The sequence below is a fragment of the Gossypium raimondii genome, chromosome 3 (assembly GCF_025698545.1).
Source record: "Gossypium raimondii isolate GPD5lz chromosome 3, ASM2569854v1, whole genome shotgun sequence".
NCBI classification, from domain to species: Eukaryota; Viridiplantae; Streptophyta; class Magnoliopsida; order Malvales; family Malvaceae; genus Gossypium; species Gossypium raimondii.
The window spans coordinates 48211095-48230198 of NC_068567.1; the positions used below are offsets into that span (position 1 = coordinate 48211095).

A 19104-nucleotide genomic window follows, 5' to 3' on the forward strand; every position below is an offset into this window, starting at 1 on the left:
GCAGGAGAACTCTTAGGCAGGGAACGGTTGTTGTGATGCAGTAAAGTTGATGCTCCTTTTGGGGTGACAATGGTTGTTGTTTTTAAACAACCTGTTAATAACTACAATTGCTGCTAAGTCGACCCGAGTTTGACCTCTACTGTGCCGGAACATCTACTCTTCGCCTAAGAACCCTATTGTGTACACCTTGGTGTCAACCTTCAAATAAAAATGAACGGTTAAAGATATCGACTGCTTGGAAATAGAGACAAAATTACATTGATTACACCAGAAATCTCTTCGTTTTTCCCTATAATTATGAACTCAATCTTATGTCTGGTATATATAAGGCATCATTTGCAGGTATCCAAAAAGCTTGAACTCGTGACCGCATAATGACCATCAACTAGCCCTCGGTTATATTCGAGTCTATGACCGCATCACGGCCACTGACTAGAACCTCCACCTAGACTTCGACCCGTGACCGTATCAAGCATTGTCATCCCAAAACTTGACTTCCCCAAGATGGATTTTTGAGGTAATGGTCCTATCCTGCCATGACATATGAAATGTATGTGTTCTGATGTACGTTATCACATTCCCGACCCCTCAAATCTACCTATAAACTTTCGCGGTTTCAACCTTAAACCCTTAAAACCCTAACCTTACCAAAACCCCTAAATTTAATATACTTTCCCTTTTTCTCTCAAAAAAGGTCTATTTTTCTAAATTTAAAAAAAAGCCTAAAAGCCCAAATAAAAAAATCGACATATATAGTTAATTTAGCCCAACTTTCTCTCTCCAAAAATAGCCTAAATCTCAAATAAAAAAATCGACATATATAGTTAATTTAGCCTAACTTATCATTTAAGGATTATAAAAAATGAATCATTTATTCATGATTGCATAGGATTCACTGGACACTCATCAAATTCCAAGATAATCTTATCATTTTTGTCTTTTACAATTTAGAGCCTTACGTGCAATAAATAACGATGAGCAACTTTCACCAACTTCTGTAAATGTGTTTTTTTTTTTTTTGCTCTTTTCTGAACAAATATCATTAGAATCACGTTACCAACAGACACACGTCCTAAAGGATAGATACATGGATCAATGCCCATACAAAGGTTCCAAAAACCAGGTCCGTAAACAAAAGTGTAACCTTGTACCTTTTTATAAAAGCAGAAATGGAAGAGGAATCATCTCCTATAACACAGTCCTCAGCCATTAATGGGAACCATTAATGTGAATGGTTCCTTTTACCTACGGTCCTCCATTTCCACTGGTATTCTCAATGATAAACAAAAGGGAGATAATTAGGCGCTAAAAAAAGGAGTTCAAGCTCTCGACTTACATAGATTTCATATGATGCCCGAACACAGGGCATTCATTTTCATTTTGAATTTCTACCACACTTCATGACTCGAGATTCAAAATTGGATTGGTGTAACCGATAAGATCTTTAGGATGTAAACGTGGTCTTTGAATGTTGTGTTGGACTCTTGCTAGACATTGACGCTCCTGTTGAGCCTTCAATCGAGCAGCTTTACGAATCTTCAAAAGGATAGTTCTACCCCTGCCTTTGCTTGAAGAACCTTTCTCCCATTTTCAGGTGAAAATAGTCTCGTTTATGTACTCCTTGTCCTTCATGAGTATCGGATCGACTGTATTTATGTTGTTGCCCAGCACCATCAATTACCCGGTTGGGCCTCCACAACCTTGAGATTTTATGGATCATAAGGGTCGTATTCGACCTTTTTCTCTAAGTTCCAGTGGACTGGCTCACCAGAAGCTTTCACTTTCCTCTTGATTGCTCCTTTATCCACCTCTTGATTATTTTTTGCTCTTACCCTTTTATTGTTAAATCTAAAATTGACCAAAGAATTATTTGGAAGTTTACATTATTTGTTTAAAAATTATATATTTGTTGCACTGCTTTTGTTTTGTTTCTCATCTCCTAGATCCGGTTTATACTTCAGGCCATACAAAACATTTATAATATTTTGTACTTAAGCGAAGTCTCAACCTTTTGGCTATTTTACCCAACTAACTTCAAAAAAATAAATATTTACAAAAATGATCCTATTTGAAAAACTATGACAGAAATAACTTGAAATTTAGAGATAGTATAGTTGTGCGCCATGTATTGGGGTTATAAAATAAAAGAATCCTCTTTTTTACAGTCTTATTTATTATGATAAGAAAGCGCTCTTAGTTCAGTTCAGTAGAACGTGGGTCTCCAAAACCTAATGTCGTAGGTTCAAATCCTACAGAGCGTGATTCCGCTCTTGTTAGGTCGAAAATTACACCAAACTGAAAAAAAAATTGAACAGCAATTTGAATTTGACCTCCTAGGATTAAATTATTAAATTCAAATTATTAAATAAATTGAAATTCAAAAATTTAAGAATTAAAGGGGTTAGTCAAAAAAAGATATGTTAATTAATCAAAGGTCCAGCTAATCACCACGTCTGTATTGTAAATATGCGGTTACGAATAATCCAGCCAAAGTAATAAGAATTAGACCTAAGACGATTCCAAATAGAAAAACTTCAATCATTTCAATTTATTTGAAAGGAGAAAAAGAAAGGTAATATCTATTGTAGAGTGGTGTCGGCTATCTCACCGTTAGTATCACCCTCCATCATCCCCTAATCATGCCTTAATGATTGCCCCGTCCAATAAAAATGATTTTTTTTTGTCAGCACTATAATGGACGACACCCATATGTATTTTTTTGAAATAACTTTAAAAATATGAGTATTCTACGATTTAAGAAAAAGGAAAAAATATTTTAATAGGTGTCGTCGTTGAAGTGGCCGGCACTAGTTTAAATTTTTTTTTTTAAAATGATTTTTTGTTTTTTTTGTTCCAATGTTGAAGTGTTCGTCACTGGTTCAAAATAAAAAAATGGATTTAAGAGGAAGAGAGCTACACTCCGGTAGTGTCAGTTAGCCCGAGGGACGTTAGTGATGGCTAACTGCAAAATGGAGTGAAGGCGGCAACTAGGACAAATGGAGAAGGAAGGAGAGATGGAGAAGCATGAAGAAAAGTAAATAATGAAAAATAAAAAAAATAAAAATGAAACCAAAGCCCATCTATCACTAGGGGTGAGCAAAACTCGATTCGACTAAAAAAATTGATTTTCGAGTTAAACGAATTGAGTTAATCGAATTATTCGAGTCAACTCGAATTTTTTTCAAATTTTGAGTTCAAATCGAATTTAATTTTCGAATTCAAATAAATCAAATACCATACTATAATATTTTACATTTTTACCTCAAATCACCAAACATTTTCACTTTCCCCTAATACTTTTCCAATTAGTTTCATAATAATAAAGTAAATAGGGCCCAATGTTATTTCATTGATAATTGTAAGAGATTTTCTCTTTTGCTTTCATCTCATATTCTCTCTCTCTTCAATAATAGTTATGGATGGCTTTTGGTTTCATTTTTATTTTTTAATTTTTCATTCTTTATTTCTATTCTTCCTTCTCCATTTGTCTTAGCCGCCTTTACTCCACTATGCATTTAACCAATGTCGGCCACTTCAACACCAGCTCCAAAAAAACAAGAATTATTTTTCAAAAATTTTGAACCGGTGTCGGCCACTTCGACGACGACACCTATTAAATATTTTTCTTCTTAGAATACTCATATTTTTGTATTTCAAAAAATTACATTCGGGTGTCAGTCATTACAATGTCGGCACAAAAAAAAAGTCATTTTTTATTGGACGAGGTAATCATTAAGATATGGTTAGAGAATGATGGAAGGTGATATCGGCGGTGAGATGACCAACACCGCCTGACATTATAGATTTCAAATTATTTTCGTCATAATTTTTTAAACAGAGTCATTTTTATAAATATTTATTTTTTTGAGATTAATTGGGTAAAATAGCCCGACCTTTTATTTAAACTTGACTCAACTATAAAAATGTAAACCTAAACGCCACCTGCTTATCCATATTTAATTATTTAAAAATTATTTTCTATATAATAATTTAAAAAATAATGCATTGTACCTAAAAAAATTTTGAATGCAGTCTTTTTCTTTAAAAAAATTGAATACACAAATAAATGTTCTGAACGGCCAGAGAAAACAAGAAATACGAGTCATAAATAGTTTTGGCTTGTCGTTGAAATGGTGAGGACCTGACGTCTGAGGGGTTAGAGAGAGAATAAATTTTTAAGCAAAAAAATAGGCTGACATGGCTAACATTTAGCTGATGTGGCATTACGACTAACTAGACTACATGATAATTAACTCTAACCATCGAAGGATATAAGATAGCATTTTAAAACCAAAAGAAATGTCCTTTTCTTTTAGGGTACATGCGGTTTTGTGTATTTCACTCCTAATAGGTCAGGGAGAGTTCATGTTGAAGATTTATTTGATTGCATGGAAAGATAGAGGCATGGGAGGAAAAGAAAAAAAGTGAAAATAAAATAAATTTTGAATGTATTTAGTTGGGAAGAAAAGTAAAAAGAAAAAAATAAAAGAGATTATCATTTTCTATTTTAATGTATAAAAATAAATCATTCTAATTTAAAATAATGAGAGAAGAGAAAACAAAAGAGATTATATGTTAGTTAAAAATATGTATTTTTTAAATGTTTTATTACCTTTCTTTCTATTTTCATCTCCACCAAACAATGAATTGATAGAAAATGAATAGAAAAATAATTTTTTCTATTTTTCTACCTCTCCTATTAAGCACATCTATAAAAAGAAAAATTACATTTTCATTTCTAGTTTTTATCTCTTCAATTTTCAACCCTTTCAATTTTATTTCTAAAACAAAGCTTAAAAGTTTTAAACAATTCCGACCTCAAATTTGTAAAAAAGTTTCCGGGTCATTTACTAAAAGATCGAATATGATCATTTCAGTTTCATTGCTTAAGAAAAAACTCGCAGCATTTGTTTTCAAATAAATCTCACGTCTGGTTAAAAGTATTTACCGTCTTCTACCAATTACTACAAATCACAAAAGACAATTCTAGAATGGCTTCAAAGGTAAATTCTCATTTAGTACTAGAGACACCAGTAATTAACAATTTCTTTTTATCTTATCAGTCAATTAGAAGGAAAAAGGAACCAGTAACTTGTGTCTATGATTTACTTCAAAAGGAAAATTTACCAATCAATTTCGAGTTTGGTTCAGGCACTGACGTTACATTTCTCCATTTCTTTCAAACAGCTTGTGATTTCTGGCGCTTCATGTTCTGCAGGATAGGCTCCTTGACCTGCCAAAAAATAAAAGGGCCGGAAACAACGTATGAGAGGATAGAATTTTAAACATTGCTGGATGTTCATGATGCAAGTAACCTAGAAGGAATTTACAGCATACCGTGCTTGCCTTCCTGCCTCGCTTATCTTGTGATGATCTACTACAAACAATAGTGTCTACCTCATCGCAGTTACCATTCACTCGGTTGTTCTCACATCCTGGGACAAAGCTCTCTCTTGAAGCTATTGGCTGGATAATTAGAAAGGGAACATCTTTGTTAGCTTTGCAGAATACTGTCAAACCCGGACTCTTCAGTTCTTCTTAAAGTATGGGTATATTCGTACTTTGGAGTTTGGCTACAGGTATAGAAATATAATTCTCCAAACATATGAAACAATAAAATTGAGCGTGCACAGATCCAACATTCACTCCAAGCTGAGATAATAAGAAAGCTAGCTATCTAGTGGGAAATACGCAAGGCTTTAATTTGACACTAACCTGAGCCATGCTTATGGGTGTGTTTCCGTTGTCCCTGGTCTTTGAGATAGTCTGTTCACTTTGGTTCATGTCAGATCGGCCCCTCATGCGTGTGAGATCTGAACCAATGGAGTGGAGGACACCGCATGTAGACACATCCCTGAGGTTGCTTCCTATTGAAGGGAGAAGTATGTTCACAGTTCAAAACTTCTTCCGCGGCTTAACTCTTAACAATAATAGGAAACAGGTTCATTTTAGTACCAGTTGTTTGCATTTCCGGATGACTGGTCTTGTTATGAGGTTCAGTGCAATCCATGTCCTGCTTCATTAGGAAAATTAGCAATTTATTAAACATTATGCAGAAGATGCAGCATTTCACAAATAACAAAATTACAGCCATCACCATTGGATCTTTGTTTAAAGCTCTCTTGAGTTCTAATAGATTTTTCTCTGTCAGATTTGAGTGGATGACACGCTTGCCTGGATCAATAATGAAATAAATAACCAGGAATAATCCTACAAGACCATATGGAGGAAATAGTTATTAGGGTGGCAACACATACCTAGCCTACGGTTGCCTTTAGCTTCAATGAAACCATCCTGTGTCATCTTATTTATAAGCTTCCGGACAACAGTCTGATTTACTTGTCCGTCCAGCTTCTTATGAAGCTTTGCAGCCGACACATATTTCATTGGAAGAGCATAGTACAAAGCCTAAAGTTACAATAATGAAGTCAGAATTTGCAAACTTCAAAAAAGAGCAACCAGGCAACTCTAACGATATGTAAGACGGTTAAACTTCATGTTGATCATTTAGAAAATGGAAATAGAATAGAATTAAAAATACCTTCATATACAAGTGATCTTCAAGCTTTGGAGATTTCTGAGCAATCTGGACCTGGCCATCCGTTTCTTCTTTAACCGTAAACTCATACTCAGATTTCTGGCATTGTCTTTCATCATGTCAAGGAGAATGATCTAAAGCAGGTGATGAGGATAAAAATTTTAAATTAAAAAGAAAATAACCTTCTGCTTGTTTATGGTGTAACTGTCTTTTCCACTTCTTGATAAAACACCTTCCTTTACAAGTTTGTCCATTATTTCTGATATCAATCAAAAGGTTTTAAAAGTAGTAACAGGTAAAAGTAGAGAATTTATTATTATAGAAGTTGAAATCCGGTATTGTGGAGTACTCCCTTCCTGTTTAAACTTTAATTTCGACCAAATCTTTTATTACCTTCTGTCAAAACCTGTATTCGCGCAAAATAGTAAGATTTAGAATCTGAATATTAAGGCAAACAAGACGGATATAAAAAGCAAAAGCAAACTACTCTGTACTAATTTCTGGCTCTATTGGTCAAAAATAATTTGGGAGAATAAGATAGCACGCTTACCACTGAGATATCTGGGAAATGTGATAGGACATCAGTAAGTTCAACAGTGTCAAGATGAAGATTATCGATCCAAATCTTCACCCTTGCCAACTGTTGTTCATCTTCCATGGGATCTTGAGTATCATCTATGCAGCAGGTAATAGATTATTAAACAAACCTAATCCAGAAGGGAAAAACATCTCATAGAGAAAGAGGAAAGGTGAGGGGAAATTCTTAAAAAAAAACCTTCTTTATCAACTTTAAACTCTACAATGTCTAATTCCAGATTGATAACTTTAAAATGTTACCTTCATCAACCGCACTATTGTCTTCTTCTGATCGTTCCTTATCTGGCAGAATAATCATTGTTGTTACTGGCAATCAAATTCTCCCAGCAAGAACTCATAAAAAACATGGCAGGGACAAATAAGGACCATAAGGTCTAGTGAAACAATTTCTTTACCTACTGGAGCCACAATAAATTGGTCTTCTTGTGATTCACCAACCTGAAATCAGTAGCCAAAAATCCAAGACCTCAACACAGCTCTAATCATTTGGATAGTGTGGTATCAGTTGGTTTCATATATTACAAGCGTGCTTTAAAGGGCAACAGTACATAAACTGAACAAAGGAGACTGTTATTTTACCTCAGTATCAGAGTCGGAAGATTCATCCCTTTGAACAGAGTCAACACCAAGGCTTACTTCTTCATCTTCAATGTCGTCATTTTCATCCCCACAAGGATCAAGCACACTTTTCACCTGTACAAAGTCACCAGTATCGAAAACTTTGATTAATATACGAACCACAAATGCGATCCCTGCATCCAAAAAGCCTTCAAACAGTTACCTTGAGAGCTAACACAAAGTGCTTGCTGTTGACATTTCCAACTTCCATCCTTAAAGGATTTTTGATCCATGAATTGTGAGCTTCTTCTTCCGTACAGCCTCTAAAGAATGGAGGCTCATAGTCCATTGGCTGTACTTGATGAAATTAGCGCGTTAAATCTAAAAACTTTGACAAAACAGTTATAACAAAACAGTTACGCGAAGGAAAATCAGCACATAGACAAACAAGTAACGAGTTGCTTCAGTTCAATATGCATTGCAAGCATGCGACAGCTGGCCAAGTTTACGACATTTACCCGGAGAAGCGAACATATGCTCAACAACCAAATACCCAATCCACTTATATAGACAATAAGAATTCACAAATAATTTTAGCCCCAGACTTGATGTAGATGGTGAAGCAAAGTCTTCACGGGGAAAATAAGAAAGGCGTACCGTCACATCATCATAGTAGAGGAGTTTCATTAGTATAGTACGCTGAAACAGAAGATAGAATGAATATATCACAATTAATAATACCAATACAGCTGTATGTAAAAGAAATATTTAGAAAGCTTATTTGCTAAAATTTACCTCTTCAGGCATCTTATCGAGAGTTCTCATCAATTGAACCAGAGTACGGACCATTTTACAAGCAGAACTCCTGAAATTTTACGTTGTTATGGAAGTTTTAACTTAAAATTGCATCTCTGAACAACAATGGGTAGAAAATTCAAGATTATACTGGGTAGAATGAATCGAATTTTTATCACCTCATTTGATTGGGACTAACTTCAGTGGTGGAGTTGCAGATGAATGCTCTGCCATGCTTTTTGCTTCCAGTGCGATTAATATTCATCGAAACCTCTTGGGTATCAGAATTGGAATAGCTAAAAGAGACTGCATTGAGAAGGGATACTCAATCTGTTAAATCAAGAATCGAACCACTAAAACTTTGAATACGGTTAGAAAAACGGTGACTCGGAAATTTTACAGGAGTATTCCTCAATCATTGCTCCATCTATTGATTCGCATATGCAGAACAATAATGTTTTCAGGTACTTTTTCTGCAATGCATCATATACACCTGGGAAGAAGAGATAAATGATCGAATAATTAAATTCAAGGATGCGAAAACGATGAAAACAGGAAAAAGAAGTGAAGAATCAAAGGAAAACAACTTGCCTTTCTCCATCCAATCAATCAGTCTACGAGACTCTGCATCCAACGGCATTAGCTTCTTGATCTTCATCTCTAATGATAATTGTTACGATTTTGAAGAAATTAGCCATAGAGATTTTGGAAATTTTAAAATGAAATTTGTGAAAGTCTTAGATGAAGAAGCTTACCTAAAGCAGGGACGGATTTATCGTTGAAATAATTTTCTGGGAAAAGGCCTCTGATATAGCTAATATTGAAAATAGCAATACGAAGCAAGTTCCTCGTCTGTCAGGAGAAAAATCAATACACAAAGATGAGATCAAGTTAAATATATTTATAATCAAAGCTGCAATTCCAAAAGCTTCTAGGTCTAACTATGATAATAGAAAAAAGAAACTCGAATCCATTGTGCAGCAAAATTCACGAGAGAAACAGAAAGACAGAGCAAATTTTCTCGCGAAGTTGCGATGAAATATAAGGAATCAGTACTGAAAAAAAAAAAAAAAATTAACGGCGGGCATTACCAGCTATGAGCAAAATTTTCATCGAAGCGACAAAGCAAAATTAAAATGTTCAGATCTGCAGACTATTGGTACATACAAAGCCTTTAATATCCGAGTTTCCTAGAGACGTTAAATTTCAGCAAAAAACGAGAACAGAGATTTTGGTTTCTGCCTTCGTTGCATTCATCAGATTGAGTTTTATCGATGCACTCAAATTTTTGAAGATAAAAGAAGGAACTATATTACGATCAAACAGGAAAAAAACAGAGCAAAAAATTATGTAGCAACTAAGTATAGAACAGCAAACAAGCAAACTCAACGCTGTGTTGAGACATCAAATCAATGCCAGAGGGGAATAAAAGAAACGAGCTAGAACTGGATAGTTGAAATGTTTTACCAGAAGGAGGGAATCTTGCTCAGTGATCTCCGCTTCTTTAACCTTCTGCGCAACAACCTGAAAAGATAAAGCGGTACAAGTTATAACGAGATTGGAGTAGAGAAAATACGAAGAAAACGTGAAATCGTGATTATGGATAGGAAATGCTTTGATTTTAAAGCTCACCATTGTTGTAGAATTTTGATTAAGAGAGCTGAGAACTGAAATGGCAGAAAGCGAGGAGAAAGAGAAATTTTCAGAGAAAACTAGTGTTTGGCTTGGAAATTTGAATCAAATTAGAGAGAGAGAGAAACTAAGTAATGGAGGGAGAGAAATGAGCTTGGAGAGTTAGGGAGCCGCTATTTATAGAAGGTCGGTACATGGAATTTAAATTTTAAGCACGGCTAAATTAAAAATGCAGATGGTGTGTTTGAACTGTGAAGTGTAGTGATGAGGGATGAAATTGTTATTTTAAATGAACATTAAGGGCGTTTTGGTCGTGGAATGCTGACGTGGCAGCTTCAGCTTGGCCAATACATCATGAACTAAGCACTGGCTGCCGGGACTTGGAGTCCGTTGAAGCACCGTACCCACTTTTCCAATGAGAGACAGTTACATGAAAACTAGACGTCCGCTGAGCACCGTCGCGAGCTTGCTCATGAACCTCCGTTTTCCTTTTTCAAATAAAATGAAGGCTTAATCCATTGTTTATCCTTTTTTTTAACAAGTGAGTAAATTCTAATTTTATTTTCTCTATTTTTTTATTATAAGAATAATTAAGTTTCAATTTAATTATTATATTTAGCTCAAATTTGAGATTTAATTTATTTATTTTATTTTGATATAATTTGGTATATTAACTTTTACAATGTCATTAGTTAATCAATATTTTATTCTAATTAGAATAATGATGTGAATTTTTATAATTGTTAGTATTGTTAAATTTTTTATTAAATTCGTCAATTACAATATTTTGTTTTACATAGATATTAAGTGGTTTTTTGTTAAGATTATGCATAAATGTTATAAAATAATATATAAAAATAATGCATATGATAATATACAAAAGTAATGCAAGAATGTACACATGGTTATAAGGATATACACATGGTTATGCATAAATGTATAAATAAAATAATATTAACCTCAACACATACATAAAAAAATATATAAATTTATCATGCTTATTATCGTAAAGAAAGAATTTACCACCATAAATTATTGTCGATATATATCATGCATTACATAAATAAGAGTTATATATAGTACATAAATTCAATACATCAACATCACGTTTGGTTGGAGTGAATGGAATAAGACTGTAATGGAATAGAAATGTACTGGAATAAAGTTGTAGTAGAATAGAGTTGTAATCAGTAATTCAATTGTTTAGTTCAATGGAATTGAATAGAATGTAATAGTATTTTTATATTTGGTTGGATGAAATAGATGTTGTAATAGCATAAGAAAAAATATTTAAATGACTAGAATATCCTTAGTAGACTTTTTTTAGGTAGATGATTATTGTTATTGTTATTAAATTTTAATAAGATTATTAGTAAATATAATTTAATAAATATAGAAAGTAAATAATTAAATCATATTTCAATATAATTATTATTAAATATAATTTAATAAAATAATATATAATTTAATAATATTCTTAATATAATTATTATTAAAATATGAATTAATAAATATCATAATAAATAATTTAATCATATTTTAACATAATTATTAATACAATTTAATAAAATAATATATAATTTAATAACATTCTTAATATAATTATTATTTTAGGTACTTGATTAATTTTTCAAATTTGGGTTATTCTATTTCTTGTCGTTGTTCACTTTTCTATTGAATCAAATGCAAGGATGATCTCGGAAAAGGTCACAAAGAAAAGAAAAAGTGTAAAAAGGATAAATTTACACAATATTCCATTACTTTTTATATTCAAATTTGGCAAGGGTCACTATGGGGATGGTGAGAAGAGATATATTTTACATCCTAGAGGGGCTATAATTGGAGATACCATTATTTCTGGTACAGAAGTTCCTATGAAAATGGGACCTTTGAGTGCGGTTTGAACTATTGATTTATGTAATTAGAAGGAACCAATTAGGTCTATGACGAAACCTAAAAATCGATCACTGATCTAATTTGAGTACCTCTACAGGATAAACCTCAACAAAAAACTGAAGAGTAATGGCAGCAAGTGACTGAGTTCAGTAGTTTCTCATATAAAATTATTGACTCTAGAGATATAGTAATATGGAGAAGAAAAAATTGTTTCCAGCACCGGCAGAACCAGAAGTGCCCCTTGTTTCAAAGAGAGGAGGACGGGTTATTCACATTTCATTTGATGGTCAGAGGTGAATTGAAAGCTAAGTAGTGGTAATTCTAAAGTTTCTTCTGGGGAAAAATATAGATGTCTCCTAGTTACCCATAATATGTGGAAGTATCGACGTAATTTCATAGAGTCATTCAAATTTGAATGTCGCATGAAGAACATAAGCCGATGATCTAAACAGAAGACCTAGGATGCAGAAGATCATAACATGAGTGGTTCGACAGATTTGGATTCCTATATATCTACTCATGTGGTACTTCATTGTACAATATATATAAGAATTATATGATAAGAATTATATGAATCCATCTGTATAGATATCATCATCTACATCCGTAAAGTCGTATGCTTTGGAAGAAGCTTGTACAGTTTGGGAAGGGGTTTTGATTGATCGATCAAAAAGAAAAATCTACTTCAACCGATATACCCTTAGGCACGGCCATACATAACATAGAAATCACACTTGGAAGGGGTGAACAATTAGCTAGAGTAGTGGGTGCTGTTACGAAACTGATTGCAAAGAAGGGGAAATCGGCAAAATTAAAATTACCTTCTGGGGAGGTCCGTTTGATATCCAAAAATTACTTAGCAACAGTTGAACAGGTGGGGAATGTTGGGGTGAACCAGAAAAGTTTGGGTAGAGCCGGATCTAAATGTTGGCTAGGTAAGTGTCCTGTAGTAAGAGGAGTAGTTATGAACCCTGTAGACCATCCCCATGGGGGGTGAAGGGAGGGATCCAATTGGTAGAAAAAAACCCGCAACCCCTTGGGGTTATCCTGCACTTGGAAGAAAAAGTAGAGAAAGGAATAAATATAGTGATAATTTGATTCTTCGTCGATGGAGTAAATGGGAGAGATTATTTCTTTCTTCGTCTTTACAAAAACAAAATATATATATATATTTAAAGTAAAAAAATGGCGTGTTCACTAAAAAATCCTTTCGTAGCAAATCATTTATTAAAAAAATCGAAAAGCTTAATACAAAAGCGGAAAAAGAAATAATAATAACTTGGTCCAGAGCATCTACCATTATACCCACAATGATCGGCCATACTATCGCTATCCATAATGGAAAAGAACATTTGCCCATTTATATAACAGATCGTATGGTAAGACATAAATTGGAAGAATTTGCACCTACTATAAATTTACGCGGACACGCAAAAAATGATAATAAATCTCATCATTAATATTATTATAATAAATTATAATAAAAAATAGAGATTAATTAATGAATTCATTAGTGAGAGCTAAACTTTATGATAAAGATAAAGAAACACAGGAGGAACCCATATACAACTTCAGACAAAGTATACACTTTAGGTCAACATATATGTCTGTCTGCTCACAAAGCACAAAGAATAATTAATCAGATTTGTGGACGATTTGTGGACGTTCCTACGAAGAAACACTTATGATACTAGAACTCATGCCTTATTGAGCATGTTATCCCATTTTAAAATTGGTTTATTCTGCAACAGCAAATGCTTGTCACAATAGGGGTTTTAATAAAGCGAGTTTAATCATTAGTCAAGTCGCAGTAAATAAGGGAACTACTCTGAAAAGACTAAAACCTTGAGCTTGAAGACGGAGTTATCTCATAAAAAGAACCACTTGTCATATAACTATTGCATTGAAAGATCTTGAACTTGACAGATATATGCTGCGCCCAAAACCAAAAAACACCGAATGCCTAGGATGACTAAAAAAGGGTTAAATAAGAACACAAATATGACATATCCTAATATATATAGTAGTGGAGGAACAATATCACCATTTTTGGTCAATAAGATACCAAAGTGGATGATTGACTCATTCCATACTAGAAATAATCGCAGGAAATCTTTTGATAACATGGATTCCTATTTCTCAATGATATCCCACTATCAAGGCAATTGGCTGAATCCCGTGAAACCATTTCATAGAAGTTCATTGATATCTTCTTTTTATAAAGCAAATCGACTTCGATTCTTGAATAATCCACATCACTTCTGCTCCTATTGTAACAAAAGATTCCATTTTTAAGTGGAAAAGGCTTGTATCAATAATTATGATTTTACGTATGGACAATTCATCAATATCTTGTTCATTCGCAACAAAATATTTTCTTTGTGCGGTGGTAAAAAAAACATGCTTTTTTGGGGAGAGATTAGTATAAAATGTAAGACAATCCTTGTGACCATCTATTTGATTTCATATACCTGGCACGATACATGTAGGGGTGAGCATTCGATCGAATCGAATCGAATCGAATCAAAAATTTTCGAGTTAATCGAGTTTTCGAATCTCATTTTATCATCCTAACTTTATTTGAAATTTTCTCGAATCGAGTCGAGTGAGATGGAATTCGAATCGAATCGAATCGAATATATTTGTTCGAGTTAAATTTTAAAAAATAATTTTGAGTCCTTGTAACTATTGTCACCCATCGTAATAAAATTTGTCCACCTTAATCAAATTTTTTATTAACTTTCATCACCTCATAATTTATTTATTAATTTTTTATATATTGATTAGCTTCTTTGCTTGCTTAGTTGTTTCAATTATCTTTAGATTCTTGTCACTATGTATTTTGGAATTAAATAATATATTAAATGTAAAAATATGATTTTTAATAAAAGTTGTTTTAAAAATAAAATGTGAAATTGATACCAATATAAAATTTTAACACGAATATTTTATGGCATAATTAATAATTCAATTTTAATATAAATATTCAATATGACTAAACAATTCAATAATATAAATAATATAAAATGTGAAATTTAATTTAATAATATAAATAGTAGATATAAATAAAATTATTACTATTTATGTTTAGTGATTTTTTGGATAATTTTGATTTTTTATTTGAGAGTAAAGGGTGAGAAGTAAAAGTTTAAGGGAAAATAAAAGTTTTGGGGAATAAAAGTTTGAGGGAAAGTAAATAGGGGGAGTAAAATTTTGGAGGGAAAATATTAAAAAAAATTGGAGGGGGAGGGTTTGGGGTAGATGGGAGGTGGGATGGGAAGGAAATAAAAATTTTAGGGGAAAAGTGGGAAGAAGTAAAAATTGTGGGGGAAAATAAAATGTTTTGAGGGTTTTTTGGAGTAAAATTTTGAGAAAAAGTAAATGGGAGACTAAAATTTGGGTGGGAAATGGATTTTGGGTAGATTGGGGGGTTAGGAGGGGAGGGGAGTAAAAGTTTTGGGGGAAAAGTGGGAAGGAGTAAAAGTTTTGAGGGAAAAGTAAAAAGGTTTGGGAGTTTAGGGTAAAAATGTAAAATATTATAGTTTAATATTCGAATTATTCGAATTATTCGAGTTATTCGAATTCGAAAACTCAACTCGATTCGAACTCGAAATTCGAAAAAAAATTCGAGTTGATTCGAATAACTCGAATAACTCGATTCGTTTAACTCGAAATTCGAAATTTTTTTCGATTTTTTCGAATCGAATCGAGTTTTGCTTACCCCTAGATATATGCATAATATAGGGGAAAATGTACCATTAAAATGGACCATTAATGAATTTTTAGACACGGATACATATGGTTCCTTATCATACTAAAACGACTGCCGTTATTAGTATTAAACCAATATCAATTCATACAAGCTAAATCTTCTAATCGATAATTGGGCCAAAGAAAGAACTTTAATTTAATTAGTTTCTTTTTTTCACTATCAAGATGTTTGTTTTTAGTCAAAGCTTGACCACAGTTTTTTACATTATTTAAAAATACTGCATTTCTATGCATACCATTTTTATCCCTTGAATTGAAAGAAATTCGAATTCACAATTCTCGCCGGTGTTTAGGGGATAAAATATTTTCAGGAACAAACAAATCATAATGATTTTTGTCTTTATTTTCAGTCATTTTTTGATATCTTGCAATAAATTCATAAAAATAATTTTTATCAATATAGTTTTTTTCTTGGTATCTTTGATTAATTTGGTGTTTATTTTTAGTGAACCAACAAAATACTTATAGTTTGATATAGAATAAATTATCCATCATTTTTTACTGACCGATGATTTAACCGGATCGATAATCAATATTCCTTTTTTTCTTTAATTCTCTAAGAGTTAAATCCTTCTGAATCATCAAAATATCCAAATTCATTTCTCCCCGTTGAATAGAGGATATAACAATTTCGTTTGGATTTATCAGTCTAAGCAAGAGGCAATATACTTTGATATTATTGGTTATTCTTTGATTTAAAGAATCATCCCATCTCAATTGAAAATACAAATACCTTTTTAGGAAGAAATCAAGCTCTGCTTCCTTGTTGCTCTTGTATTGCTTTTTCTTTCTACGTTTTTTTGTCTGATTTATCATAATCTTCTTCAACATCATTTTCTTGGTTTGAGAGAACGAATTTAGAATTGCCTTGTTTTTGTGCATCTAATACAAGACCCCATTCACCTATGGGTTCTTTTTCTTCTTAATTTCGATTCTCTAATATAATAATTTGTTTTTCGTTGTATGCTATAAGGGAGTCCCCTTTTTTATTTTCAATAATATTGAAAAGAAGTAATTTTATTGGTATGATCCATGGTTTAACCTTATATGCATTATATAGCAACACAAATTCTGGGAAGAACCAAAGTTCTAGATATATTATAAGATGACTTAGTATTTCTTCATTCAGTCCCATCCAATCAAAATGACTTTCTTTTTTATTGGATGGGTTGATTTCTTGATCTTGATAAATTGTGAAATAAAAAAGATCCATTTTATCAATTATTTGATAATTCTTAACCACAATCTTAATATTTTTGTTACTCTTGGTACTGGTATCGACCCATGACTCAATATCGACCTTATTTTTAAGACAAAAATGAAGAATTCTCCAATTAAAAAACTTTCTGTGCAAAAAATTCCTTATAGCATCTAGGATATCACCTTCTCCTAGATAATTATGGATAGGATATCCTTCAGTGTATCAAAAAAATTTTGTTTATCCATGTTGTAATGATAAGAACTCTGTTTCCTCTTATTTACTTGGAATGGTGATCCATAAGCATACGAGTCCCTCTTATCTTGATAATTAATAGATTTATATGATAAAAATCATATCCATATTGTTTTTTAAATTAGATTTTTTTATATTTTTGTTCTTAATTCAGTTTATATTCTTGAGTTAGTAATGAGTTCGCTTGAAAATCATTTTTTTTCGTAATGAATTAATCTTTCTTTTTCATCTGAATCCCATTTTGTTAAATCTTTATTTTGAGCCAGATAATGTTGATTGACTCTATTTCAGCATTGTCTTGGTACTAATTTTAGCCATCTATTCTGAACTAAATCGATTGCAGACATTTTGGGAACACCTCTAATAAAGGGACAAATAATCAATTTTGAAAGAACTTATTGTTAACTTCTTTCAGATATGAATTCATATTATTCAGAAGAGAAGAATTTGCATCAGTATCTCAATTTCAATTCAAACATTGGTTTGATTCAGACTCCATGTTCTGAGAAATATTTACCATCTGAAAAGCGGAAAAAACAAAGTCTTTGTCTAAAGAAATACGTTGAGAAAGGGTGGATGTATAGAACCTTTCAACGAGATAGTACTTTTTCAACTCTCTCAAAATGGAATCTATTCCAAACATATATGCCATGGTTCCTTACTTCGACAGGGTACAAATATATAAATTTAATATTTTTAGATACTTTTGCAGACCTATTACCGATACTAAGTAGTAGTAAAAAATTTGTATCCATTTTTCATGATATTATGCATGGATCAGATATATCATGGCGAATTCTTCAGAAAAAATTGTGCCTTCCACAATGAAATATGATAAGTGAGATTTCGAGTAAGTGTTTACATAATTTTCTTTTTCCGAAGAAATGATTCATCGAAATAATGAGTCACCATTGATATCGACACATCTGAGATCGCCAAATGTTCAGGAGTTTCTCTATTCAATCTTTTTCCTTCTTCTTGTTACTGGATATCTCGTTCGTGCAGATCTTCTCTTTGTTTCCTGAGCCATTTAGTGAGTTACTGGTAGAGTTCAAAAAGGTCAAATCTTTCATGATTCCATCATACATGATTGAGTTGAGAAAACTTCTGGATAGGTACCCTACATCTGAACTGAATTCTTTCTGGTTAAAGAATCTTTTTCTAGTTCTCTGGAACAATTAAGAGATTCTCTAAAAGAAATACAAGGTTTTTCTTTTGGCGGCAACATGCTATGGGGTGGTGGTCCCACTTACGGGGTTAAATAAATACATTCTAAGAAGAAATATTTGAATATCAATCTCATCGATATCATCAATCTCATAAGTATCATACCAAATCCCATCAATCGAATAATTTTTTCGAGAAATACGAGACATTTAAGTTATACAAGTAAAGAGATCTATTCATTGATAAGAAAAATAAAAAACGTGAGAGGTGATTGGATTGATGAGAAAATAGAATCCTAGGTCGCGAACAGTGATTTGATTGATGATAAAGAAAAATAATTCTTGGTTCAATTCTCCACCTTAACGACAGAAAAAAGGATTGATCAAATTCTATTGAGTCTGACTCATAGTGATCATTTATCAAAGAATGACTCTGGTTATCAAATAATAGAACAACCGGGACCAATTTACTTACGATACTTAGTTGACATTCATAAAAAGTATCTAATGAATTATGAGTTCAATACATCCTGTTTAGCAGAAATGCGGATATTCCTTGCTCATTATTAGACAATCACTTATTCACAAACTTCATGTGGGGCTAATAGTTTTCATTTCCTGTCTCGTGGAAAATCCTTTTTGCTCCACTTAGCCCTATCTCCCTCTAGGGGTATTTTAGTGATAGGTTCTATAGGAAC

The 19104-nt window shown here is 32.6% G+C and overlaps 1 protein-coding gene and 1 non-coding gene across 3 annotated transcripts; one reads left to right on the top strand and one right to left on the bottom strand.

Annotated features, from left to right (window-relative positions):
- The first annotated feature begins 2187 nt into the window (after window positions 1–2187).
- On the top strand, window positions 2188–2261 carry TRNAW-CCA (transfer RNA tryptophan (anticodon CCA)). The gene has a single exon. It is a non-coding gene; the product is annotated as a tRNA-Trp (tRNA).
- Window positions 2262–4992: 2731 nt separating this feature from the next.
- LOC105794508 (meiosis-specific protein ASY1) lies at window positions 4993–10357 on the bottom strand. Of its 2 annotated transcripts, none has more exons than XM_052628440.1 (22): window positions 10121–10357; window positions 9956–10012; window positions 9244–9340; window positions 9080–9148; window positions 8889–8981; window positions 8668–8794; window positions 8489–8558; window positions 8351–8392; window positions 7917–8045; window positions 7715–7828; window positions 7531–7573; window positions 7376–7417; window positions 7089–7213; window positions 6932–6944; window positions 6721–6797; window positions 6542–6637; window positions 6258–6408; window positions 6098–6174; window positions 5956–6016; window positions 5716–5867; window positions 5338–5466; window positions 4993–5233 (listed from the first exon to the last, which is right to left on the bottom strand). In XM_052628440.1, the coding sequence occupies exons 1-22, from the start codon at window positions 10121–10123 to the stop codon at window positions 5180–5182; spliced, it is 1821 nt and encodes a 606-aa protein (XP_052484400.1). In that variant the 5' UTR covers window positions 10124–10357; the 3' UTR covers window positions 4993–5179. The 2 variants fall into 2 exon arrangements, with proteins under 2 accessions (XP_052484400.1, XP_012479151.1); XM_012623697.2 differs by having other exon boundaries at window positions 5956–6013; window positions 10121–10351.
- Between the last annotated feature and the right edge of the window lie 8747 nt (window positions 10358–19104).

What these genes read in the sequence shown, in the direction of transcription:
- LOC105794508 (XM_052628440.1), bottom strand. An exon ending in AATGATTGAGGAATACTCCT is followed by an intron (nt 8,795 to 8,888) that starts GTAAAATTTCCG and finishes TTCTCAATGCAG; the next exon opens with TCTCTTTTAGCTATTCCAAT. An exon ending in TCTACTATGATGATGTGACG is followed by an intron (nt 8,046 to 8,350) that starts GTACGCCTTTCT and finishes CATCAAGTACAG; the next exon opens with CCAATGGACTATGAGCCTCC.